This window comes from Dasypus novemcinctus, chromosome 23 (genome assembly GCF_030445035.2).
Source record: "Dasypus novemcinctus isolate mDasNov1 chromosome 23, mDasNov1.1.hap2, whole genome shotgun sequence".
NCBI classification, from domain to species: domain Eukaryota; kingdom Metazoa; phylum Chordata; class Mammalia; order Cingulata; family Dasypodidae; genus Dasypus; species Dasypus novemcinctus.
Genome location: NC_080695.1, coordinates 56876169 through 56900327, shown reverse-complemented (window position 1 = coordinate 56900327; position 24159 = coordinate 56876169). Strand labels below are relative to the sequence as shown.

Genomic DNA, 24159 nt, shown 5'->3' with positions numbered 1-24159 from the left:
CTCCAAGTGGGGACCTTGCCATCAAATCTCTTCTCGTTTAAGGGCTGTTGAGTTTGAGACTCCGCGGCGCACTGAGCAGCAGCCGCTCGTCTCTGCTCGGTGCCCATCTTGGCCACCACCTTGGACGTGGGTGACCTTTAAGAATTAAACCGCCCCAGTTGTTCGGAGGTGGGAGGGCTGGTAACTGAGAGTCTGCTTAGGAAACGTAATCACTTAGGTCTGTCTCTGGACCCGCTATGCCAGCTGGTCTTGATCGTCTTGGTCCCCCTCGGCTGTGATCAGCTGCCACATCTGGGCTCTGCAGATGAGGTGTGACCTTTCCCTAATGAGAATAAACGTTCCAGGCGGTGAACTCTCCTCCACCCCCGCCCAAGTCCTCTTCAGGGTGTGACTGTCACTCGGGAGCCTTCGCACTCACCCAGCTCCCAGCCCTCACAACACCGAAAGGGCATCAGGCCTCCCAAGGCACCGCCTGGTGGATGCCACCGGACCTGGGCTCAAGAGATAGCCAGATAGCATTTCTTCAGCAACGTGATCATATTCTACCATTTCTGAAATGATGACTGGGCACCATTATAAGCCCTTTTCATGCCTCATCTCATTGACCCCGCATAACTTCATGAAGTAGGAATGATTATGCTCGTCTTACAGTAGCGGAATGCGAGACTCAGAGAGGTAAAGTAACTTGCCCAAGGCCACTCAGCATCAAAGTGGAGGAGCCAGGATAAGGACCCAGGTCTAAGACACCAGAGCCCACTCACTTCCCTGCCCTGCACTTAGGCAGATACTTAAAGTAGCGGCGTTGCTTCCCCCTCCAGAAAAAGCTGCCATTCAATAGATGACGATTCCAAAACTAGGATGCCTCTCAGAATGGGGCAAGCAGAACCCAAGGCCAGAAACACCCAGAGTATCGGGGTTTCGGGTCTGCGCTGGTGGCAAGGGGTCAGGAGGCAGGAAAGCCGTCTTTACTTTCTGGCCAGGTAGCCGCGGCACATGGCCTGGAAGGCCATGATGACGTCCGTGATTTTCAGGTCTCGTTCCTCTTCCAGGTGGGCCAGAACCCCGGTTCGGAAGAAGATTTTGCTCTGCCCAATCCTGTACAAGTTGGGATCGAGTTCCAGGGCTTTGATCTGCAGAAGGAGAAAAGTTCCCGCCTTGAGCTGCGCCTTTTGGGTGGTGGTGACGCGTGTGGAAGAAACGTCCCACCCCAGAGCCCAGGGGCCAGCGGCTGGGAGGTGGGCAGGGTGCGTCCTGGAGGGTCCCGCCCCGACTCACCATGAGAATGCAGGCCTGCTTCCCGTCCATGAAGCCTTTGGGGATGGCGCTCGCGGCCAGGATCTCGTAGCTAGACACGTGGGGCGGAAGTCACCGAGGGCGTCTCCGTCCCGTGTCCCTCCAGCCCGGCCGGGCTCGCGCCCCCGCCCCGCCAGCCCCGACCCGGCGGGCTCACCGTTGGCGGAACTCCTGGAAGACGATTCTGTTGGGGAAGCCCTGGCGGCAGATCCGGATGCCTTCCAACACGCCGTTGCACCGCAGCTGCTCTAGGACCAGGAACGCGTCCAGCTTGCCAGACTGCGAGGGCGGAAGAGGGCGGTGGACCGCAGGGGCTGGCACGGGCGGAGAGGGCGCGGGCACCGAGCCCCAGATCTCCTGCCTGATGGCCAGCCTGGCCGGGTTAGGGGGCCTTAGCGGAGGCACCGGGTGAGGTCTTGGCTGAGAGTGCGGTGCACAGGAGCGCCCTTCGCTGGGTTTTCTGGCCCTTTAACGGGTGCCTTTTGCCCCAGGATCTCTCACACTTGGTGGCACTGGCATCACCTGGGGCAGAACTGGGGCTCCGTTCTCCCTCTCCCTTCCCTTCCTGTCCCTCACCAAGTTCCAGAGCTCCTACCTCTCAAATGTCCCCCCAGCCCACCCACTTCTGCCCGTCCCCACCGCCACTCTCAACCACTCAGCACCACCTTCTGCCTGGACCACTCCACCACCTCCCACTGGTCCTCCAGCCTGCAGTCCGGCCTCTCCCGTCCAGCCCCTCGCCCTGCTTCTAAAATGATGTCACACCCTGTGTGAAAGAAGGCCACACTCTGCCGCCACCCAGGAACTCCACGACCCAGCGCCTGCCTCCCCGCTCAGCCTCCGCGCCCCACCTCCCCGCCCGATCCCTGCCTCACACCATCACACACCAGCAACACGAAGCTACCTTCCCAGCGTGCCTTCCGTGCCCGTCACGTCTCGCCTCCACGCCTCTGCTTTACCGCTCCCTCTGCTAGGATGCTTCCCCCCATGCTCCATCTCACCAAAAGACACCTGCCCATCCTGGAAGTCCACACCCTCTCAGAAGCTGGCGCTGAGCCCCGAGGTAGGAGTGGAAGCCCCTGCTCCTCGGTGTTCTCACATTTTACCACATCCCACCATGGTGATCAGTTTGCGTGTTGGCCTGTCCCACTAGATCAGGGTTTCTCAATCTCTGCACGGTTGACATTTGGGGCCAGAAAATCCTTTCCTGTGCAGCCCCTGGCCTCTACCCACTGGATGCCCAAGTCCTCACAACTACAAATGTCTCTAGACATTGTCCAGCATCACCGGGGGACAAAAATCACCCCTGCTGGATTACAAGAAATCTGCAGGCAAGGAGGGCACCTTATCCAGCGCTATATTCCCAGCACCTGGCACAGGTAGGCGAGCTCAGTAAATATTTACTGGAATAATGAATGGACAAGTGCCTGGGGGCGCCACATAGCAACGCCAAGGTGGAAAACACCACTTGGTACATTCTCCCTCCTCCCCTGCCTTCTTCTGCCTCCAGATCGGGGCTGCGTCCCAAGTTCTGACCACCTCCCCTGCAGGGCGGATGGCGCCCTCCAGCATGGAGCAACAGCCTTCTCCCCTGACCCGCCACCCTGGTCTGCCTCGGTGCCTCCCCAGCCCTCCCCTCCCCCAAGTCCCGGATGTGCCCGGAACCCTCTGCAGCCCCCTGGGGGGCCGTCCCGATTCTGGCGCCTGCCCGCGGGGCCGCCTCACCCTCTTCTCGTGGTTGGGGATGATGCAGCGCACGAAGTTGGGCGTGGTGTTGCGCAGCGTGGTCATGAGCTTGCCCAGCTGCTCCTTGTACAGCTGCCCCACCGTGCGGAACATGCCCTTTTTGGTCTTGGAGGCACTGGGCATCGAGCTCTCCGTCATCTTGGCCATCTGGTCCAGCCCCACGATCCGGTCCACTGCCGGGGACGGGAGGGGCGGCGTCAGCCCCGGGCCCCCCCCAGTCACCCATCCCCCAGGGCGGACCTGGATGGGGGGGGCGGGGACCCTCCCTGCGAGACCCCAGGACCCCCGTGCCCTCTCCTGCTTCCCGCCGCCAGCCCACTCCTCGTGTCCACCACCGGGGAAGGCAGAGGTGTGGGATCGTTAGCTTCCATGTGCTGTCTGGACAATCGCCTGAGCTCCCGAGAGCGGAAAAGAAATTCTCTCTGACACTGCCGCGGAGACCTGCGTGACATTCTGCTCTTGCCACCGATGCCCTGGATCGCCTTGGTCTAGGACCACTTTGTGCCTCAGTTTCCCCACCTATAAAATGGAGGTGACACCAGCGTCTACCCCACACGGCAGGAATATGTGGATGAGGTGCAGATGTGCTAACCTCTCTGCCGGCCTTCAATCCTCCATCCATCAGCAAATCCTTAGTGAGAACCTACTATGCGCCAGGCCTGGGGCCACAGCCCTGAGCAAAGCAGAGCTCCCACCCCACCCCAGGAGGCCCATGGTCTTTAGGTCTTCAAATGGAAGGAGACAGAGTGCCTCAGGTGGTGAGGAGCGCTTGGAAGAAGAATAAAGAAATAAAGCCGGGGAAGGGGAGAGAGGAACGGGATGCCCTCTTAGGGTGGTGGGAGGGTCCTTCTCTGGTAAGCTGGTATTGAGTGGAGACGGGAAGGAAGTGAGGAAGGCACCCCCAGCTGTCACGGGCCGACCCACGCCCCCCCACAGAGGCACGTTCAAGGTCGAAACCCCGGTCCTGGGGCGAACTCATGCTCCAGGAGCCTAGGAATTACGGTGAGGCCGAGCAAATCGGGGTGAGTCCTCGTAAGCGGAAGACATTTGGCCACAGTAGGAGAGAGGCGGCCACGCCAGGCAGGCAGAGACCAAGGCATGGTGGCCAGCAAGCCGCCACGGAAGGCTCCACGCTTGAGGGGGTCGCCCTACCCACATCCTGCTCCGGGACCCCCAGCCTTAAACCGGGAGGCAGTCCATTGCTGTTGCTTAAGCCAGCCAGTCTACAGCAGCCCCGACAAACGCAGACACCAGGGGAAGAACATGCTGGGCAGAAGGTACAGCGAACGCCCTGTGGCAGGAAGCCAGCAAAGAGCAGCTGCAACGATGAGGACGGGGCTTCTTTCTCTTGCGGAATGGAACGAGAGACTCCCAGGGAGCTGGCGCTACCCGGACCCCGCTCAACGCTGGCGCTGGCCCTGGGTTTGCGCCATTTCTGCACCTGGTACTCGACAGGGGTCGGCTGTCATGCTCTTCGCTGGTCTGTCTCCCCCACCAGCCTGGGGGCTCCTGAGGAAGGGGCTCTGCAGGTGTGTCAGGAGTCCCCGCGAGGAGGGGGGTCTGGGGGGAGATGCTGCCACCAGGTCCCAGGGCCTGGCCCGGGGTGGGCCGCTCAGCAAATGTTGGCACAAATGACTCTCCCTGGAGCATTCTCTACCTGAAACAAGGGCGGCCAGGCCCGTAAGCCCCAGGCCTACAGGTTCTTTGTGCCAAGAAAGAAATCTGCTGTGGGCGCCGGGCACTAAGGCAGCAAACCCCAAGCCATCACGACAGCCGCCGGCGTTCACCGAGCCCCGGCGTGGAGGCCGGCAGGTGCTCAGCGCTGCGTACGGATTATCTAGTTGCTGGTTCGCAAATTGAACCAAAATGAGGTCCCCAGACCAGGAGCTTCCACGTCGTCTGCGAGCTTGTTAGAAATACACGTTCTCATGCCCCATCCAGATCTACCGAATCAGAGCCTCTGGGGGCTCACCCAGCTATCTGGGTGTAAGCCCTCTGGGTGATGCTGGGTGATGCTCAAGTGTAAGCACCTTTGGTCTAATTTAACCCTCATCATAATCCTAGGAGAGGCAGGAACTGTTACTGTTTCCTCAATTTGACTAATGAGAAATCAGAAGCTTAATAAAATTACATGGCTTGTCGAAGAACACACAGCTGGTAAGTGGCAGAGACAAGGCGTGAAGTTAAATCTTTATGACGAATGAGGGAACTCCAGACCACCATGCTTCAAACAGTAGGTTTCCTCTCTATTGCCTGGGCCCTCAACTGAGGACCTTCTCCCTGGGGTCCAGGTATTGGGTTGAGGTTGAATGTTTCAACAAGACATCACTAGCACATGTCAACTATACCTAGATCGACATGCAGGTGTGGGCACTGGGGGCAGGTACAGACAGTGGGGACAGGTATGGGCATTGGGGGCAGGTGTGGGCACTGGGGACAGCTGGAAGAAATCCTAAGTCGTCAAGAGCCAATCCTCCTACTGAAAGAAGCACCCAAATGGGAATCCCTTAAATTTTTTAACGTAACATTTTCTGTAATCCAAGTAGCTTTTTAAAATAAATAAATAAATAATATACTAAAAAAAAAAAAAAAAGAAGAAGCATCCAAAGCAGGGAGGGCCCGGCATCTTGCAGATTTTTCATTTCATCCAGAGTCAGCCTCAGTAACGTGTGTGTTTCTAGGAATCTGTCCATTTCACCTAGGCTATCTAACTCAGTGGCAGGCAATGCTCATCGCCTTCTCCTTTAATCCTTTAACTTTCTGTGAGGTCGCTAGTACCATCCCCACTTTCATTTCTGATTTGAGGTGTGTCTTCTTTTTTCTGTCGTTGTCAGTCTAGCTGAAGGATGGTCAGTTTTGTTGATCTTTTCAAAGAACCAGCTTGGGGTTGTTGCTGATTCCTGCTCTAACTTTCTGTCCTCTGTTCTGTCTCTCTTACCATCTTTCCACAGGTCAGCCACAAACTTGTCCGAGGAGGCGTTGAGGAGGGAGGTCACGTTGTCGTTCAGGGGGTCCATGTTCTTGGTCAGCCAGGCGCTGGCGTTGTAGTCCACCTGCCAAAGACCCCAGGGACCGTCCCCGCCCGTCAGAGCCTCACCTCGGCTAACGAGCCTCCACGTTTCCCTCCCGGATTGTCCAAGGTCAGAGAGGAAACGACATTAGCAGCCGCCAGGATGAGAACCCATAAGCACCAATGAAGAGACCAACATGAGATTGTAAAGAGCCTACTGTGCACAGTAGGTCACCAACAACTGGTGGCCATTGCTGGAAAGGGCTTGTCCCTATTCCACCTACTCTCCCAGTTATATGCTCTGGTGGCCTTATTTCTCCAGAGGCCAGCACGAGTGATGAAGTGATGAAGGAGAAAAGATTTCATGATGAAAAATACTTTCTCCCTCATTCAGAGAAGGCTTGACAAAAAAAAAAAAACAAAAAAAAAAACTTGATTTTTTAAATTAAGTTTGGGGATCTCTTTTCTCCTCTCTGATGAACATGATTTTTGCAACTTGTAGATTTTGATACATGGATATATAGGAAAAAGATAAGACTTTTTAAATTACTGACTTGAGGGAAGCGGATGTGGCTCAACTAAAAAGAGCATATGCCTACCATATAGAAGGTCCAGGGTTCGAACCCAGGGTCTCCTGGCCCATGTGGTGAGCTGGCCCACAAGCAGTGCTGTGCCACACAGGGGTGTCGCCCACGTAGGGGAGCCCCAAGTGCAAGGAGTGCGCCCTGCAAGGAGAGCTGGCCAGTGCAAAAAAAGTACAGCCCACCCAGGAATGGCACCGGAGACACGGAGAGCTGACACAGCAAGATGACGCAACAAATGAGACACAGTTTCCCGGTGCCACTGAGAATGCAAGTGGACACAGAAGAACACAGGAAGAATGGACACAGAGAGCAGACAACCAGTGGAGGGGGGAGGAGGAAAGAAAAATAAATAAAAAACAAATCTTTAAACAAACAAACAAATAAATAAATAAATTCCTGGCTTGAACACTGAGAGTGGTCTAAGCCTTACTGAGACTATGAAGTAAAGGGAACTGTTAAAATAGTTCTGGTGGATTATTAGAGGATGTTGTTAGGGTGATGGCCAGGACTAATATGGGTGGGCGCTAAAAAAAGACACTTATGAAGTGGGGAAAAGCAAAGTGCTGCCTCTAGATGTCCACTGGGACATATACACTCCCTTGAGTATAGGGTGGGGGCCGGTTTTTGGTAAAGGGCCAGATAGTAAATAATTTAGGCTTCACAGACCATCAGGTCTCTGTGGCAACCACTCAACTCTGCCTGTGTAGCACAAACAGTATGTAAACCAATGGGTGTGGCTGCGTTCTAATAAAACTTTATTTAAAAAACACAGAGCAGTGGGCTAGATTGGGTCTGTAGTTGTAGTTTGCCAAGCCCTGGAATGGACTTTGCCTATTCCCGTGATGCCACAGAGACACCGTGGAGTCAATAAAACAAGATTCTGCAAGCCTTATTAAGTGATCTCTTTCCCACGTTTTCTACCAAGGACCCTCAGGAGTCACAGGAGAAGGTCTTGTGCCATAGCAGCCCTGATGTAATGATGAGGATGGTGATGACGGCAACGATCACAGATTTCCCCAGATGGCACAGGCTGGCCATGGCAAACCCAAGGTCACAATAAAGGGGACTCTTATTGAACCCAAGATCAGGTTTATGGGTCACCCCATTCCAGTTGGCGCTTCCTATTGGATTTAACTTGTAGCAGGAAAAGACTTAGAGTCTACCCAAGAAAGAATTTCCTGGCCACCATGGTTGAGATACATAAGAGAGGCTAAATATCATCCTTACAGGTGCTTTAAAAAATCATATATAGGGCCTGATTGAGATTCGATATACACCAGATGCCTTTGAAGTTCCCACCCAGTCCAAGGGCTTGCCATTTCCAGAGTATTCCTATTCCGAGCGTCCTGCCTGCCATTTCCCCTGGAACAGAGAGAGCCCTGGGACCTGGGGCTGGTACCTTCCCAGCGTAGTGGATGATGGAGAACTCGGTTTTGTCCTTGAGCTGCTTGGGCTTCTGGAACTTGGGGTGGCTGCCCTGCTCTGTGCACAGCTTCTCCACGAAGGACTTGTCTGTAGCTTTCGGGAACCAGCACTCCTCGTCCAGCAGGGCCAGCACACCGGGAGGGTTGTTCTGAGGAAGGCAAGCGTGACCGCGTCAGAGCCAGGGCACTCCAGCCTCGGGCTCCCCAAAGAGCTGGCCACTTGAACGTCCTTCTCAACGCACAGACAACCCCTGGTTCCCTTACATATTTGGCTACATAGAGAAATGGAGTTATGCCCAGGCCCTGCCCGCAGAGAGAGCTCTCTGCAAATTACTTGGTGTTCACTGGACCCATATTAGGGATGAAAGGCAGGCACCAACAGACTGTCTTCTGCTGCCCCCTAGTGGACAACACACACATAACAGCGCACAAATTTCACTAGTATTCCATTCAATTCACCCCGGGTTCCTTTTAGCAAAGCATTTCCTGGTGGCTGAGGCATTCTAAACTAAGGTATCAGGGGCACTGCCAAATTTGTACATGCCCTTCCCTCTTCTGGAATGTTCTTCACTTTCTGGATTCAGCTGAAATGTCAGTGCCCCACAGAAGCGTTTCCTGACTGCCGTGTCCATAACAAGCCTCTCTAAATTATTCTCTATTTTGGCCCTGTTGAGAGTTTCAATTTCTTTAATTGTCTGCCTGGTTTCATTGTCCAGGAGGGCAGGGATCGTGGCCTTCTTGTTCACGGTTACATCCTTGGCCTCTAAGAGACAGCCTAGCACATAGTAGGTGTTCAGTGAATATTCTTTCTGTGACTGAGGCACTGTTCAAAGAGTCTAGGAAACAAAACAAAGACTTCTGGGAATGAGTGGGAGAGAGAGAAAGGAAAAGGAAGGACTAGGAGGAGAAAAAGAAGAGGAAAAGAAGAGAAAAAAGGAAGGAAGGGAGGGAAGGAAGGCAGAGAAAGAAAGAGAGAAAATACCTGGGATACTAAAAGGAGGCTTAAAAGAAAGTGTGATTTAGTTTCCAGAGGGTCAGTCTACAGCCTCGCAGGGCCTGGTGTGGGGCAGCTGTGCACACGTGGTGCGCCCACGGGCTCACGCGCCAGCGGCGTGGAGGCCCCGTGCCCGCGGGCGCCCGGCCCGGCGCGGCCCCTCACCGGCCGCTCGATGAGCTCGATGCAGGGCTGCAGGTCGAGCCCGAAGTCGATGAAGTTCCACTCGATGCCCTCGCGCTGGTACTCCTCCTGCTCCAGGATGAACATGGTGTGGTTGAAGAGCTGCTGCAGCTTCTCGTTGGTGTAGTTGATGCACAGCTGCTCGAAGGAGTTCACCTGTGCCCGAGACACCAGGGAGGGGCTGATGAGCTCCTGGGCACAAAGGCAGGGGACCTAGAGAGAGCCCCTGACACCCTCTCCACAAGAGCCAATCCTGCCAGCGCAGCACCCAGCGAGGGCTTGGGCCCCGGCAAAGGCGGCCTCCGGTTGAGCAGGGCTGACGGGATCTGCCTTTACTTTGTGCTACTCTATTCCAATGTTACGCGGCCCTCACACATGCAGTGGTCAGGTCGCTCAGCAATTCCAAACGCACGAGTATGGTCTCCCCCTTTTCACAGATGTGGAAACTGAGGCTCAGAGAGGGGGCAACTCTGCAATAGGCATCGTTTGGGATAAATGTCAGTCCAAGATCTTCCCTTTCTCTGAGAACTTCTGTCCAAGGGGGTGGGATCCACTACATTAGGTACTGCAAGACCCTGAAAACAACACTTGGCTCAGAGAGGACCACGTGGCCCAAGACAGGAGAGTGAAATGAGACTAATTGAGCAGCCTCATTGGCCTCTACCTACTAGATGCCACTTGGAACTGTTGGAGAAAAAGATGTGCTCTTTTTTCTGCCAGGCTTCTAAGAAGCAGTGGAGTGTTGGCAGCCATTCTGCCATCATGAGGGCGAGCCTGCCTGCAAATATAGTCAATACGGATGAAGAGAGAGAGAGGGCAGGTTATCAGGTCCTGCCAGCTGGAGCCAGCTATACCTCTGGCCTTCTCAGTTTCACAAACGAATGCATTCCCTGCTGGATTTCTTTCTCCTACACCCTCAGGGGTCTAACCCTGTGACCGGGCAGTCTCCAACCCCATAGTGACCATCTGCCTTTCTTGAAAACAATCATTTCTCCAAGAGGAAGCTTTGTCCCGGAGACCCACCACCACGGCTGCCGCGATCCCGCCAGCTGTACCTCAAAGATCTCAAATCCAGCGATGTCCAGGATCCCCAGGAACGAAGCCCCTTGCCTGTGGGTCTTGTCCAGGGCCTTGTTCACACGACTGAGTATCCAGCGGAAAAGGCGTTCATACGTGGCTTTTGCCAGGGCCTCCACTGCAAAGTCGGCCTGCAGGGGTGAGCAAGGGGAACGCAGTAATTCACAGCAGGCTGCATTTTCACCCAAGCCAGGCTAGGGGTTCAGGTTTTTATTCTCCCCGTAACTATATTCAGTCCTTACGAAACAAATGAATGGGGGGTGGGGGGGAAGGGAATTATACCATCTCAACAACCATCAGAAAGGAGGCAGCAAGCAATAGAGTGGTCAGACTCAAGGAATGACTGGATAAATACTTCCCTGCAGAGGGCCCGTGGAGTCTGTCCCATCCCATACACCTTTCAGAGGTAGACAACCCTGTCTCTATAAATGACACAGTCATTTCCACAGATAAGTCTCTTAAGTCAAACCTCACACCTCCCACCAAGAGAGGAGGTAAGGACTGGCGTGAGGGACTCTGCTGTTTTTGTTCAGTATTGGAGCCTCAGAAGCTGACTTGGAGCTTCTTGAGAGTCATTGGAGGGGTGGAGGTGTAAAGAGATGGATGCATGAATGAGCAGATGGGCAGATGGATGGATAGATGGGTGGATAGAGGGGTGGGTGGATGAAAAGAGAGATGGAGGGGGGGGGAGGAAGGTTCCGCAAGAATGAATGGCAAGCGCGTCATTACCTGTTCTTTCGTCTGAGCTTTCTGCACCACATCTCGACCAACTTTGATACGTGGGGTCAGGATGGATCTGGTGAAATCCGTCACGTTAATTCCCATGAGGTGGCAAACTTTCTGAGCAGCTGGATGGGGATAAGAGGCATCTTGAGTTCATCACCAAAGAGAAGGCTTGGAAAGGAAGACGCATCCCCTGGATATTTACGACCTGTGGACACACTGGTTTCTCCAGGAGAAGTGGAGGCTGAAAGTGAGAACGTGGCTTGGAAGAGTCCTGAAAACTGCTGATGTTAGGGAGCTCGCCCCAGTGTTTTGTCAAGAGGCAAGGAGGGAGTCAGAGCAGAGGGGAGGCCCCAACTAGGGTCCAGGATCAAACTCTTGCCCCCTGCCCACTTCCTAGTCATGTGACTTTGGACAAGCTCTGGAACCTCCCAGAACCTTGCTTTGCTCAGTTTCCGAAAGGGGCAACTATTTGGCACCTGGATGGGTTGTCAATGGCATTAAGTCAAGTCAGAAATGCAAAGGGTCAGACACACGGTGACTGACAAGTATTTGTTCCTAGGCTGAGGCATGTGTGTCGCAGCATTGTTTATCACAGGAAAACGGTGGAAACAGCCTAAATGTCCATGAAAACAAGAGTGGACAAATACCGTGTGTATGGAATACCAAAGAAAAGTTAAAGGAATGAGCTCTCTCTTTCTCCTTCTCTGTAGAAGAGCAGTTCTCAGCCAGGGGTGATTTTGCTGCCATCCCAGAGAACATTTGACAATACCTGGAGACATCTGTGACTGTCAAAAGTTGGGGAGAGGGTGTGTGCTACCGGCATCCGGTGGGGAGGGGCCAGTGACGCTGCTCAACATCTTACAGTGCACGGGACAAACCCCCCCCCCCAAAAAATGGATCTGGCCCAAAATGTCAACAGTGTCACTGTTGAGAAATCCTGATCTGGACAAGAGAATGCTGTCTATAGTGTGACATCATTTATGTAGATTAAAAACACACCCACAAAGCAACACTATATATTTATAGTTCAGATACGTGTGTGAAAGTATAAAAAGAGCTCTGGGGGCAGGGAAAGGGAAAAACAGGTGCAATACGGAGCTCTTTTGGGACTTGGGAATTGTCCCAAGTGACATGGCAGTGACAGATATAGGCCATTTTATATCTTCCATAACGTGCAGAATCGTGTGGCAGCGAGTGTAAACTACAATGTGAACAACGGTCCGCGCTCGGCGGCAATGCCCCGGGACACGTTTATCAATTGCAATGAATGTGCCTCACCAACAAAGGATGTTGTTATGGGGGAGGGAGTGGGAGGTGTGGCGAGTGGGGCATAGGGGCATCCCTCTATTTTCTGTGTAACATTTATGGAATCTAAGTATCTTTTTAAAAATTTTAAAAAAATATATTATTTTTTAAAAAAGGATACCAGGAAAAGTAAAATTTAAAAAAGAGACTGGAAGGGCCCATAATACATAGCCTTGTGATTGCCAGGGGTGCGGGGAGGGGAGTGGGAGACCCAGGGGACATCCATGTACCTGTACTGTTTTCTTTCATTTTAAAGAACAAACAAGAAACATTCACAAATGTCGATTCTGGATCGTGAGCGCTCAGATCGTGGAGGATTGTTGAGTGGGGGGATACGCATTTCTGCATCGAAGAACATTTTCTCAAAAAATGAAAAATAAGAACAAATCTGCCATGAGCTGCTCTAGTAACGCGAAGATGAGTCCTGCAGGATGGTTCCCAGGGCGAGGCGGGCGGGAGCTTTGAGGCGCGCCCCGTCTCCCTGCAGGGCGCTCTCTTGGTTGTCTCCCTGCAGCGCACCTTCCTTGAGCCCCCCACATCCTGGGAGTCTCATACACAAGAAACAATAAGGGGGTAACAAGGCGTGAGTGCTCGGCCCTTGGGAACAGCAGCGCCGTGTAGGAGCTGGAGGCGGGTGCTGCAGGAGGCAGGTGGCCGAGGCTCTGGGCGGCCAAGCTCTCCTCTGGCTCAGTCCCCAGCAAGCCCGGGGACAGCCAGAACAATATTTTCCAAACATAAAGCACTACCTATTTATAGGTTACAATAAACATTATTTGTAATTTATCTGAAACCCATGTGCAACTGGGAACCCTGATGCAGGGACACTTAAGGCCTGTCCCCAACCAGACTGCACGTGCCCCAAGAACAGGCCTGGCCCGTCTTGTTTCCTGCTGTGTGCCAACACCTAGCACCTGTCAGGTGCTCGAGAAATACGTTTACCAAAGCAGGCGCGTGTGGGCGAGCGCTGGGGGCGGCGATTGCGAGGGAGCTGCCGGGTCCAAAACTATTCTCCACCCTCTGATTCCACGCTAGGGTCTTCAGGAGTGAAAAGTTTGAAGAGGGAAGTCGGTGATGAGACCCCAGCCCAGCCCTAGTCAAAACCCCAGATACCCTCATCCAGAAAAATAACTGAACCTGAACGTGAACGCCCCGCCCACCCGCCACGTCGGCGGTTCTTAGGAGAGGGCAGTGAGTACCTGTGTTATCAGGCATGGACGCCTGGTCTGTGTTTCTCTCCTTCTTGAAGACAATGTTCCCAAGCTGCAGGACGGAGGACACCACCTTCAGGATGGCTGAGGCAGGGAGAGAAGAGCAACACGACACGGATGTCAGCACCGAGGCACTTGGGGCGTTTGCAGTCTAAAAGCCACGGGACACCCAGAAGCAGCCCACGTCTTCCTCCTGAAGAGACTCGGTTCTGAGCTCCAGAACCGAGATGACGGCAAAACCACCCTGCGTCCCCGCTAACAAGAGAGAAATCTTGGGCCGAGGGGAGTTGAATACTTTCGGATTGTGCAACAATGGAATATTATACAGCAGGGATTGGGAAACTACAGCTCATGGATCAAATCCAGCCTGCCATCTGCTTTTGTAAATAAATTTTACTGGAAACCATCACACTCGCTCATTACTTAGTGTGTGCAGCTGCTTTCGCGCAATGGTGGCAGGGTTAAATCACTACAACAGAAATTTTATGGCCCACAATGCCTAAAACATTTACTAACTGGTCCGAGGGCAAGAAAAGTCCACTACGCTGTGGTCGGACAAAATATTAATTATGTGCCACCAGAGTTTTCCAAGGTGTGGCATGTGTACCAACGAGTTACACAGGATGGATGTTTTCAGGTGGTGTGTGAAACTTTTTTTTACCATTTTACTAGTTTGGTATATATTTGAATTTATCAAATACTCTAACGAGGCATAACATTTGTGGTTTTGCAACGTTATTGGTAGTACAAAGCCACAGCTGGTAAGGTTGTAGCAATCTATCCTCTGCATAAAAATATGAAACTGGCAATAATACAGAAGGAATCTGGAAATAGCATCAACTGCAATGATCTGGGAAATGGATCTAGAGAATTCCTGGGAGGGTTTATTAAAGAACTTCCCCCTCAGCCAGGGCCATCTACTCTGAGCACCTGTACGAGGCGGCTACAGTTAGGTGCCTCTTCTTCAGAGGGACCTGGCAACTCCTTCAAAGGTGGGAAACACTGAACGGTAGTGGGGAATTGGTCCAGGAAAGCACATGGCAGCCAAGTACAGGGGCATTGGGAACCAGGAGGACGTGGTTGTCAGGTTTGTCCAAGATTAAAGGGCTAGAAAAAAAATAATAATCCCCAAATTTCTAGTAGTTCTTATCCATATACCATCTTGTCTTCCATCCCATCAGACTCCATCTACTTTGCTGTAACAAATTTATGCTCAGCATTCTTTTGTGTCCCTCTTGATTCTAAAAGTCAGTACCTATTTCCTTTTACCTGGGAAAAACAATATACCTGTACTGTCATGCCTCAAGGATTTATGGAGCCGCCTCCTGTTTCTCTCAGGTTCTCAGTCAATCTACACCCTTTAAACTTTCCACAAGGGTCTACTTTAATCCAATATGTGGATGACCTTCTAATTTGTTCTAAAACTAAGAAGGCTTGTGAGAAAGTTTCCCTTTACTTAGTAGAGGCATTGGCCAAAAACGGACATGATGTCCCCACGGATAAACTACAATTTTGTCAAAGGATTACACAATATTTAGGTCATGAACTATCTCTGTAGGGGAAAAGATTAGCTCCTGATAGACTCGGCACCACTTTAAGCTTCCCTAGGTAGATCACCAAGAGGCAACATAGAGGATTCTTAGGGCTAGCTGGCTACTGTAGGCAATGGAGAGCTGATTCCTCGGCTATTGCAGGCCCACTCCATGACTTACTAAAACCAATATTCAGAACCGTTCCCCTGGTCTGATGATGCAGAAAAGGCATTTATCCAACTAAAGACAAGTGTATCACAGCCACCTTCTCTAGGACTTCTAATTATGATAAGAATATCTTCCTTTTTTGTACATGAAAGAGATGGACATGTTTTGGTAGTCTGACCTTAGAGCCCTATCACTTATTATAGCTACACCATTGACCCCGTGGTCAAATGCTCTCCACCTTGCCTTAGGGCAGTCCCCACAGCTGCTAAACGGGCTGAGACTTCAGACAACATGGTTCTAGGGTCTCCCCTACATCTAATGTTTCCCCCGTGCAGTACAAACTTTTCTTCTAAACACAAATACCCAACACTTTTCTGCCAGCAGATGGACCTCCTGTAAAATCCCTTTCCTGACTCCTTCCCATGTAACCATCCATGCTGTAATTCCTTCAATCCAGCCACACTCCTTCCTCTCCTGGAGGCAAGCGAGCCCCGTGACTGCTTGTCCCTCACTTGTGAAACTTTCTGTCCCTAGGTCGGATCTCAGGGACACCCCTCTCCAAAATCCTGATCTGATTCTTTTTGTAGAGCATCCTACCTTAAGAGTGAAAATGGTAGCAATCAGGAGGCTGATGCAATAGCTGCTTCCCAGGAACCTCTTGGTTATAATCCCTTACCTGAGGCTCAGTCAGCCCAAATGGCTGAATTAATAGCTTTGACTAAATTGGCAGACTCTCAGGGAGTGGACATTTATACAGACAGTAGGTATGCCTTTGGTGTAGTCCATGACTTTGGAATGCTTTGGAAGCAAAGAGGATTCATGGCATCCACAAGGGTTCCTATGGAAAATGGCCTTCTAGTAAATGACCTCCCCAGGGCTTTGAAATACCCAAGGGGAATAGCCATAAAAAAACAGAAGCTGACTCAAGGTGAGGCACTGAGGAACATAAAGGAAATGCACTGGCTGATCTCTATGCTAAAAGAGCAACAAAACAACCATGCTGGGTGAACAGCTTACGATTTGAAAACCTTGTAGACAAGATGAAGGAGGATTTTCAAGGGTCCCAGAGTACAATTCAACAATTGGCTTCCGAAATGGAAAAACAGAACTGGCTCAGAGCTGGGTGTGCGCCCTCCACTTGGACAGGCTCTGGCGGTCCCAGGACAGCTGCCTAGTAGCGCTCGAGGGCCTTACATGAATATACCCACCAGGGTCCAGAATCCCTCATTTCAACTCTAAAAAACCAATGGCAGGAGTACTCTAAATGAGAAGCAAGACAAGTACGTGAATCACGTTCCATCTATCAATTACACAACCCAGGTAAACTGTGAAGGTTTACCTCAACTGACAGGACCCTTGAGCATCCTCAGGTGGACTCTATACAGCTACTCCCTTCTCTAGGATATGAATATGTCCTTGTTATTTTATGTCTGTTTTCTGGATAGAGACTTTTCCTTGTCATAAGGCCAATGCCCACACAATAGCCAAAAAGCTATGAATATAAGACATTATTTTCCCTACCTGGGAAATTCCTGCTATTCTCTCAAGGTATAGCAGCACCCATTTTACTGGGACTTTGCAAGGTTTTGACCATCAGCAAAAAGCTCCACTGTTCCTACCATCCTCAATTGTCAGGAAAGGTAGAAAGAACAAATGGTATCTTAAAACTTAAATTAGCTAAATTATCTGATGCTCTCTCTTCTTTGGCCTAAGGCTATTCTCTTAGCTTTGATGGCCATAAAGTCTAGTTCCTCAGGAAAATATTGACTTTGAAATCATAAGGGGAAGACCCCTAAAATTCATCATTTCTCCCGCTATATCAGTCTCAAATCTATTACAATATGAAACTGCTAATTACTGTAAGGGACTAATTGCTTCTACCCAGTTTCACCATTCACAAATCCAGGCAGCCTCTCCCAAGGTTCCTCTACAGCAGACTCTACATGACCTACAACCTGGGGACTTGGTATTCTCAAAGAGAAATCAAAGAAAGACTGACTTAGGACCTAGATGGAGAGGACCTTATCAAGTCTTATTCACCATCACTCAGCAGTAAAACTACAGAGAATTGACCCCTGGGTCCACATGTCACGAGCAAAATATATTCCAAGCCTTTGGGAGGTCACTCCCATTTTGAACTTCAAGCTAAAATTGACATGAAGACTCCAGAAGCAGACAGCATCTGATGTGTCTACATCTTCTGTCCAAGATGTCATAATGAGTAGATGATGCCCCAAATTACGGATCAAGACCCCTTGGATTTCCTTATCTTATTCCCTGTCTCTTCCTTTTCCCCATCTGTCTAAACAGTCTCTTATTCACCCTATATGCCCTATACTGCCCAATCTCCACTCCCAGTAATACCCTACCTTCAACATGATTTTATCTCCTCTCTACCCTATTCTGCCCTACATATTCCTACTTTAAACACAATTCCTTTGTCCTGCTAGCACACCACATGGCAAATGAAACCAATCAGAATAACTGCTGGATTTGCACCCATCCCCCATTTAGTCCCCAAACTGGTTCTCCTCTGAAAACCACACCCTTCCACTTGCAGACCTTGCACTGGCAGGAAACAGCAGACATACCGATCCGCTAGCTCCCCTTTTGTTGGAATGACTCTGGGCTGTGCCTTAGAAGCCCCAAACTGGTCTTTAACCCAAGGAACATGCTTTTTATTAGAAACCAGACAGATAACAATAGAGACCCTGTAGAGCATCAATGGTCAGTTTCTATACGTTAAGATTCCTTTTACTTTCATGAGACAGGAGCATACTGCAAGGGACAAGCCTCCTTCAGAGATCCAATTTTTCTCCAAGCACCCCAAGGTTTTAATAATATAAGAGCTTATTCCACTCAAGGCATAAATTCCTGACGAGCTGAAGGGTCAAACAAGGGAAATAGTTGGTTAAATGGGACAACGATATCAGATAACAACTAAGATGATAATGGTTATGAGCCTCCTTTTGGAGTTTACACCCGATTAGCTCTACAAGCCAATATCCCATTCCTTAAAGGCAATAGATATGGCTCATGATGCTCTTCAATGACATTATTTTGTATGTAGACACAAGACATACAAATACTGCCCATAAACTGGGTTGGTTCCTGTTTTATAGCTTATGCTATCCCCAAATGGCTATTTATGATAAACTTCCAAAAGGAAAAATTAGAAACCTCAGGGCTCTTAGGACCTCTTTCCATATTATAGAAGCTTGTGAAGAGACTATTGCCAGATTAGAGGCAGATCTAAATGGATCATGGAAAAACCCATTAACCCAGGCTATACAATCACTAGGTATTCTGTTCTTGCTCTTGGCATTATTCACCTTGCCACTGGGGCAGCCTTCTCCTGTATGGGAAGAGACACTGAGATTACAGGTGGCATTAGAAGAAGTAGCTTTAGAGTCAAAGAAAGCGATTGCCCACCTAGGGCAGGCCACCAGCTTACTAGCTATCGGAGGTATCAGACCCTTGCAAAATGACTCGACAAAATCAACTGGCATTAGACTGTATTCTGCATCCAAGGAGGAGCGTGTGCACTGGTGCGTACCCAGTGCTGTTTTTTTGTAAATGACAGTCAAAGGAAGTTTAATGAGACACAGTGGGGGCGGAAGCCCATGCTAGGGAAGTGGCCAAATCGGCTGACACACCTCCCGAATCTGATTGGTCTTTCTCTTTTTAGTTGGCTTCTAAGGTCAAGGGTCCTTGGCTCAGAGCTGTCCTACGGGGGTACATGGTGTCATCTTAATCATAATATTCATAATATCCCTCCTTTGTCATCTGATCTCTCAACTCTTAAATGTTACTTTATACAGCCATTAACTTGACAAATAATACAACTAAAGATACAAAACCAGTGTGAAAGGAATGGCGAAAACCTAACACTTCAGTCACCCCATGAAAACAGCAATGAAGCATGTGAGACTTCTGGTGGTGAATGAGAAACTAACAACATCTTTGCCCAAGACCTTGTAACCAAGGGAATGACCAAAATGGGGTGGGTAGGTGTGTGCATGTGTGTGATAAACATATATAGAGCAAGCCCCGGGGACCAGCCCACTCAGAGCCAAAACGAAACAACAGTCCTCCATGCCCTACTTCCTCTTTGAACTCCCTCTCTTGAGTTTCCTCTTGAAATCTTCTGAAATTTGAAATCCTCACCCAGATGGCTGATCAAGCCCCTAGTTAGTTATGTTTGAGCAGGTACAAAATAAAGCCTGTCTCCCCGAAAACTGACCCTGGAAGATGGGCAAACTCCTGTCTGATCAATAGGACTCATGCTAACTTCCTTTACACGTCTATACAAATGGCTCGCCGTCCCCAGGACCTCCAAGCTGCTTCCGATTTTGCAAGTGATCCAGTTTCCTTGCTGCAGCAAAACTTTTGGTGTCCTATGAAAAAATGCTGTTACCTGCAGACTTGACTCTGATTGGTCTTTTGACACTTGAATTCCAGTCCCTTGTTGCTACCAGCTGTGTGTGTGACCTGGGGTGTGTCCCTTTCCCTCTCTAAGGCTTGGGAATCAGAGGCACCTCTGAGGTCCCTATGGGCTGTTCCTCTTGGATGTTAATGGCTGTGCTCCGTGTACACAAACAGAAGCCAACATGGCAGGGGAAACCCTGGCCTCTCCTGGTCAACTGGAGTCCACAGAGCTCTGGGGTACAGGCCCAGACTCACCCCTTCTCCAGTCTCTTTGTGCAGGTTTTTGGCATGGAGCCCCGGGTTCAAAACCAAGGTTAGCGTACTTACCGGTCTACACCTGGGTCCCATGGCATCAGTCATTTGCACATCATCATCATCTTGAAGTTTGCTCTATCTGCAAACTGTCTTCTCTGTTATTTATTTAACCCTTTTCTTGAAATACACTCACTGTTCTTCCCTTAAATTTATTTTAACAGAAGACTTCCTTTCCTTCTCCTAAATGAAAAATCGACTTCACTTGCCATAAATAGATGGGAAGTATAAAAATAAATGGAAAGGAAACAAGCATTATTATCAAAGTCTAGCAAGATGCTGGAATCCGCTGGGCCTGGGAGCTGCTCTTCTGTGGTGAGAAGATGATTAGCACGTGGCGACGAGGAGCTTAGAGCACCATCGGGAGGACCGATGGAGAGTGGAGGAAGGAACAAGAATTCATGGGAGGCTTCCATGGCATTTGTTGCCCAGTAGCATGAGTCCTCATTTTAGAACACAGTGGGCTCAGTTAGCCTTCGTCTTCATACCTCTGCCCTGGCTTGGATTTTTAAAGGATTTTAAAACCACTTTCCCACAGACAAAAGCAGAGCACAGCCATAGTACAGGGCTCAGGGGTTCACAAGACCTAAGCGCGAGTCTCAGCTCTCCCAGCAACTAGCTGTGTGACTTTGGGCAAGTTCTCTGTGCCTCAGTTTCCTCATTGGCAAACTGGCAATAACGGCTGCTTCACAGGGTGGTTGCGATATTAAATAACGTGTATGAAGTCCTAGCATATTGCATGATGTCTTCACCAGATGTCGTCCCTTTGTATACCTTATGAACATTTTCCAGATGAGTCAATTTTTTCCTACAATATGATTCAAATGGGCCCATAGTTTTCTTTCATAGGAATAGGCAAACATTTAAAAAATCCTCTACTGATCATCATTTTGGTTTGTTCTAGTTTCTTATTATTTAAGTAAAACTGCACTTAACGTTGTGCTACATTGAAAAAAAAAACAAATGCCTGGCACACATCAAGTACTTAATTGTGTTTTTTGCTTGTTTGTTTTAGGCAAAGATTAGAAGCAAAACTGAACCATGTTGTAAATAAAATGAATCATTCTTGGAGAGCCTGCACAACGCAGGCAGGGACGCTGTTAGAACTGGATTCTGATGTGGGACCCTGGCCAAAACCCACAAAGACCCTCCATTTGTCAACTGAACCATGGAGCCTTCTTTTTCTGGGTCCCAAGTTATCTGGGGACGAGCTGCCCTCCCTGTGTGCTGTATCTCAGCAAACTTTGAGCTATTCTGGGGCTTCAGGGGGCATGGGCGTGGGAAGGAAGGAAAATTTTCCACAGTCTTGCCCGAGTGTTCCCAAAAGAGTTTAACCTTGAAGAATGGGGCATGTCTAACCCAGAAGGAAAAGTGTTTCTCAAAGCACAGTGTCACGATCATAAATATCCCTTTAAGCCATTCTGTTCTCAGGCTCAAATCTTTCTTTGCCTTTGGTTGATGATATTGATTAATATTGGCCTATCACTAAATCTACCTTTCTAGGAAGAGTCCAAGTACACCCACTGCCTCAATCACTTCCCCTCCCCTATCCTGTTTTGTGGGGAACCATCTCTGCCCACATGTTTCACATCTCTAACTTCAGCCCCAAGAATGGAATAGAGACAATAATCTAAGTTATCCCAAGTTTGGCCACAACAAGTAGCTCAGGACTCTGCACATCAACCAAGGTTGACCAATCAGTCAATGAGACTCCATTGAGGGACTCAAAGAGAGAATCCAGTCTCCTTTTTTTTGTTGGATTTAAACCAGGAAGATGTAAGGGCTGGAGTCACAGCAGCCATTTTGGTATTAAAAATGGTAGCCTAATTAGAGACAATGTCACTGAGAGATGGAGGTAGAGAAACCAGGTTCTGGAGACATCTTTTGAGCCGCTAGATAGTGTTGTGTCCAAAGTCAGTATCCCTGAACTTTTCAGCTGTATTAATGAATCATTTCCTTTTTGCTTAAGCCAATTTGGAGAATTTATAACTGACAAAGCCATAACTTATACAGCACACCAATAAGTCCACCTAGACTAATATTCACTTTCCTTTTTTTTTTTGAGTAGATAGGAAATTGAGAGGACAAAACCTGTCCTGACCAGAAGAAAGCCCTCGGCTGACTCCAGTGGTCCTGAAAGCTTGACTCTCGGGATCCTCGCCAGCCCCCAGGCTCGGGGTGTGAAGACTTACACAGCTGCTCCTCGTCGCTGAAGCCCATGATCGCCATGGCTTCCAAAGTCTCCTGGAACATCTCATCGTCCTGGGCAGCCGGGATGGGCACGAAGCCATTGGAGAGGAACGTGTAGTCGCTGAAGCCCTCCAAGAGCAGGTCATCTAGAAGGGGAGGCAGAGGGGATGGTCAGGGGGCCACACTCCACTTTCAGCACGAGCCAGTGTCCAGGCAAAGGACCATCCTCCTTCTTCCCCTTTCCCAAAAGGACTCGGGTGGCTTAAACCCGCCCCTCCTCGTCGTTGCGTAGCTCACCCAGCTCAGGCTGCCTCACGCAGCGGCGCAAGTTGTGCACTGGCCCAGCCTTAGTTCTGGCTGCCAAATCCAGCCTCAGCTCTGCTAAGCCCTGACCTGGTTCACATCTACCTGGAGGAAGGGGCGCCTTTATCTCAATTATCCAAAGGCACCCTGCCTCCAGGAACAAAACTGCCTGAAGAGTTATGGCCATCTTTATCCATCTGTTTATTAAACTTTTATCAAAATCGTCTATGCACGTGATTTTTAAAAACCAATTACTACCAAAAGGTTTACAGAGAAAAACAACCTCCTTCTCTCTTCCATCCCTTCTCCAACTCTTACCCTATTCTATAATGACTGCTTTTCTCTTTTAGCTGTTTCTTCTGGTAGTTACTACCATTGCTCTACATAACAGACTTACCTGTTATCTGTGGATATTTAGATATTATCTAGGACTGCCTACTCTGATGGGTGAAGATTTAGCTCTCTTCTACCATCCTCCCTCTCCTCCAATTATTTTTAGTTGAACCAATTGTAGCAGTTTGATAAATATTGGATTAAGTTTATAAACTGGGCATATTAGATTATATTGGATTCAGAGGTTTACTTGATTAAGTAATTATGTAAACCTTTTGTGCCAGTAGGCATTGCGTCTCACAGATAAAAGGTATGGCAAAGGACAGAGTTAAGGGTTTTTGATGCTGCAGGTTTGATGTTGGAGTTCGATGCTGACGCCTTAAGCTGCAACCCCAGGAAGTAAGCACACAGAGGAAAGAAAAGCAAGTCCCAGGAAGCCTGAACCCACACAGATGTCAGCAGCCATCTTGCTCCAACATGTGACAATAGACTTTGGTGAGGGAAGTAACTTACATGCTTTATGACCTGGTATCTGTAAGCGCCTACCCCAAATAAATACCCTTTATAAAAAACAACCCATTTCTGGTATTTTGCATCAGCACCCCTTTGGCTGACTAATACACCAATAGATGGGGTTTATATTGGGGGTCAGCAGATCTGTACCACCTGTTTTTGTAAATAAAGTTTTATTGGAACACAGACCCTCCCAATTCTTTGCCTGTTTTCTTTGGCTGCTTTCATGCTACAATGGCAGACTTGAATAGTTGCAACAGAAACCATATGGTACACAGAGCCTAATTATGTATTATCTGACCATTTCCAGAAAATGTTTGCCAATTCCTTGTTTGTATGATTATATCTATTAAATATTGTTCTTTGCAAAATCATATTCTGTGGTTAAATTTCATCTTTTTGTTGCTGCTGCTCAGCTCCTCTCTTCCCTAAGAGTTTTCTCTTCTTTTTTTAAATGCTATTTGCTTTTATCATATCCTTCAAAACACCAAGTTTCCTATCCAAGCCTGGATCGGATTGCACTTTTGGAAGGGAGTCACCGAGATACTTTTTTTTTTAACACAAAGGTCCTCTATGGGTCAAGTCGCTTAGAAGCTGCTTGGTGAACTTGAGGTTGAACTGACCCCAGACCCCAGTTAATTCAGGCCTTGGATTCACTGAAATGACTAAGGTCACAAGAAACTGGGTCTTTGCCAAGACTTAATTATCCAGGGTATGAGAAAATACATCCAGGGTATGAGAAATTCTCTCTAACAACCAAAACCCCTTCTCCCTTCTATCACCAAGACTCCAAATGGCCCAGAACTTTTCATTGTTAGCCCTTTGCTTTT

The 24159-nt window shown here is 49.5% G+C and overlaps 1 protein-coding gene across 5 annotated transcripts in view; it reads right to left on the bottom strand.

The window, feature by feature from the left end:
* The window catches only part of MYH11 (myosin heavy chain 11), a 125451-nt gene that overhangs the window by 25081 nt on the left and 76211 nt on the right, over positions 1-24159 (bottom strand). For all 5 annotated transcript variants that reach the window (XM_004471878.5, XM_058286386.2, XM_058286385.2 and 2 more), the window contains 11 exons: positions 22183-22326; positions 13539-13634; positions 11041-11159; positions 10290-10442; positions 9217-9390; positions 8033-8206; positions 5978-6092; positions 3019-3212; positions 1451-1572; positions 1276-1345; positions 970-1130 (listed from right to left, as the gene is read on the bottom strand). In XM_004471878.5, coding sequence (XP_004471935.2) covers positions 970-1130; positions 1276-1345; positions 1451-1572; positions 3019-3212; positions 5978-6092; positions 8033-8206; positions 9217-9390; positions 10290-10442; positions 11041-11159; positions 13539-13634; positions 22183-22326 — 1522 coding nt within the window. The remainder of the gene's footprint in view (positions 1-969; positions 1131-1275; positions 1346-1450; positions 1573-3018; positions 3213-5977; positions 6093-8032; positions 8207-9216; positions 9391-10289; positions 10443-11040; positions 11160-13538; positions 13635-22182; positions 22327-24159) is intronic.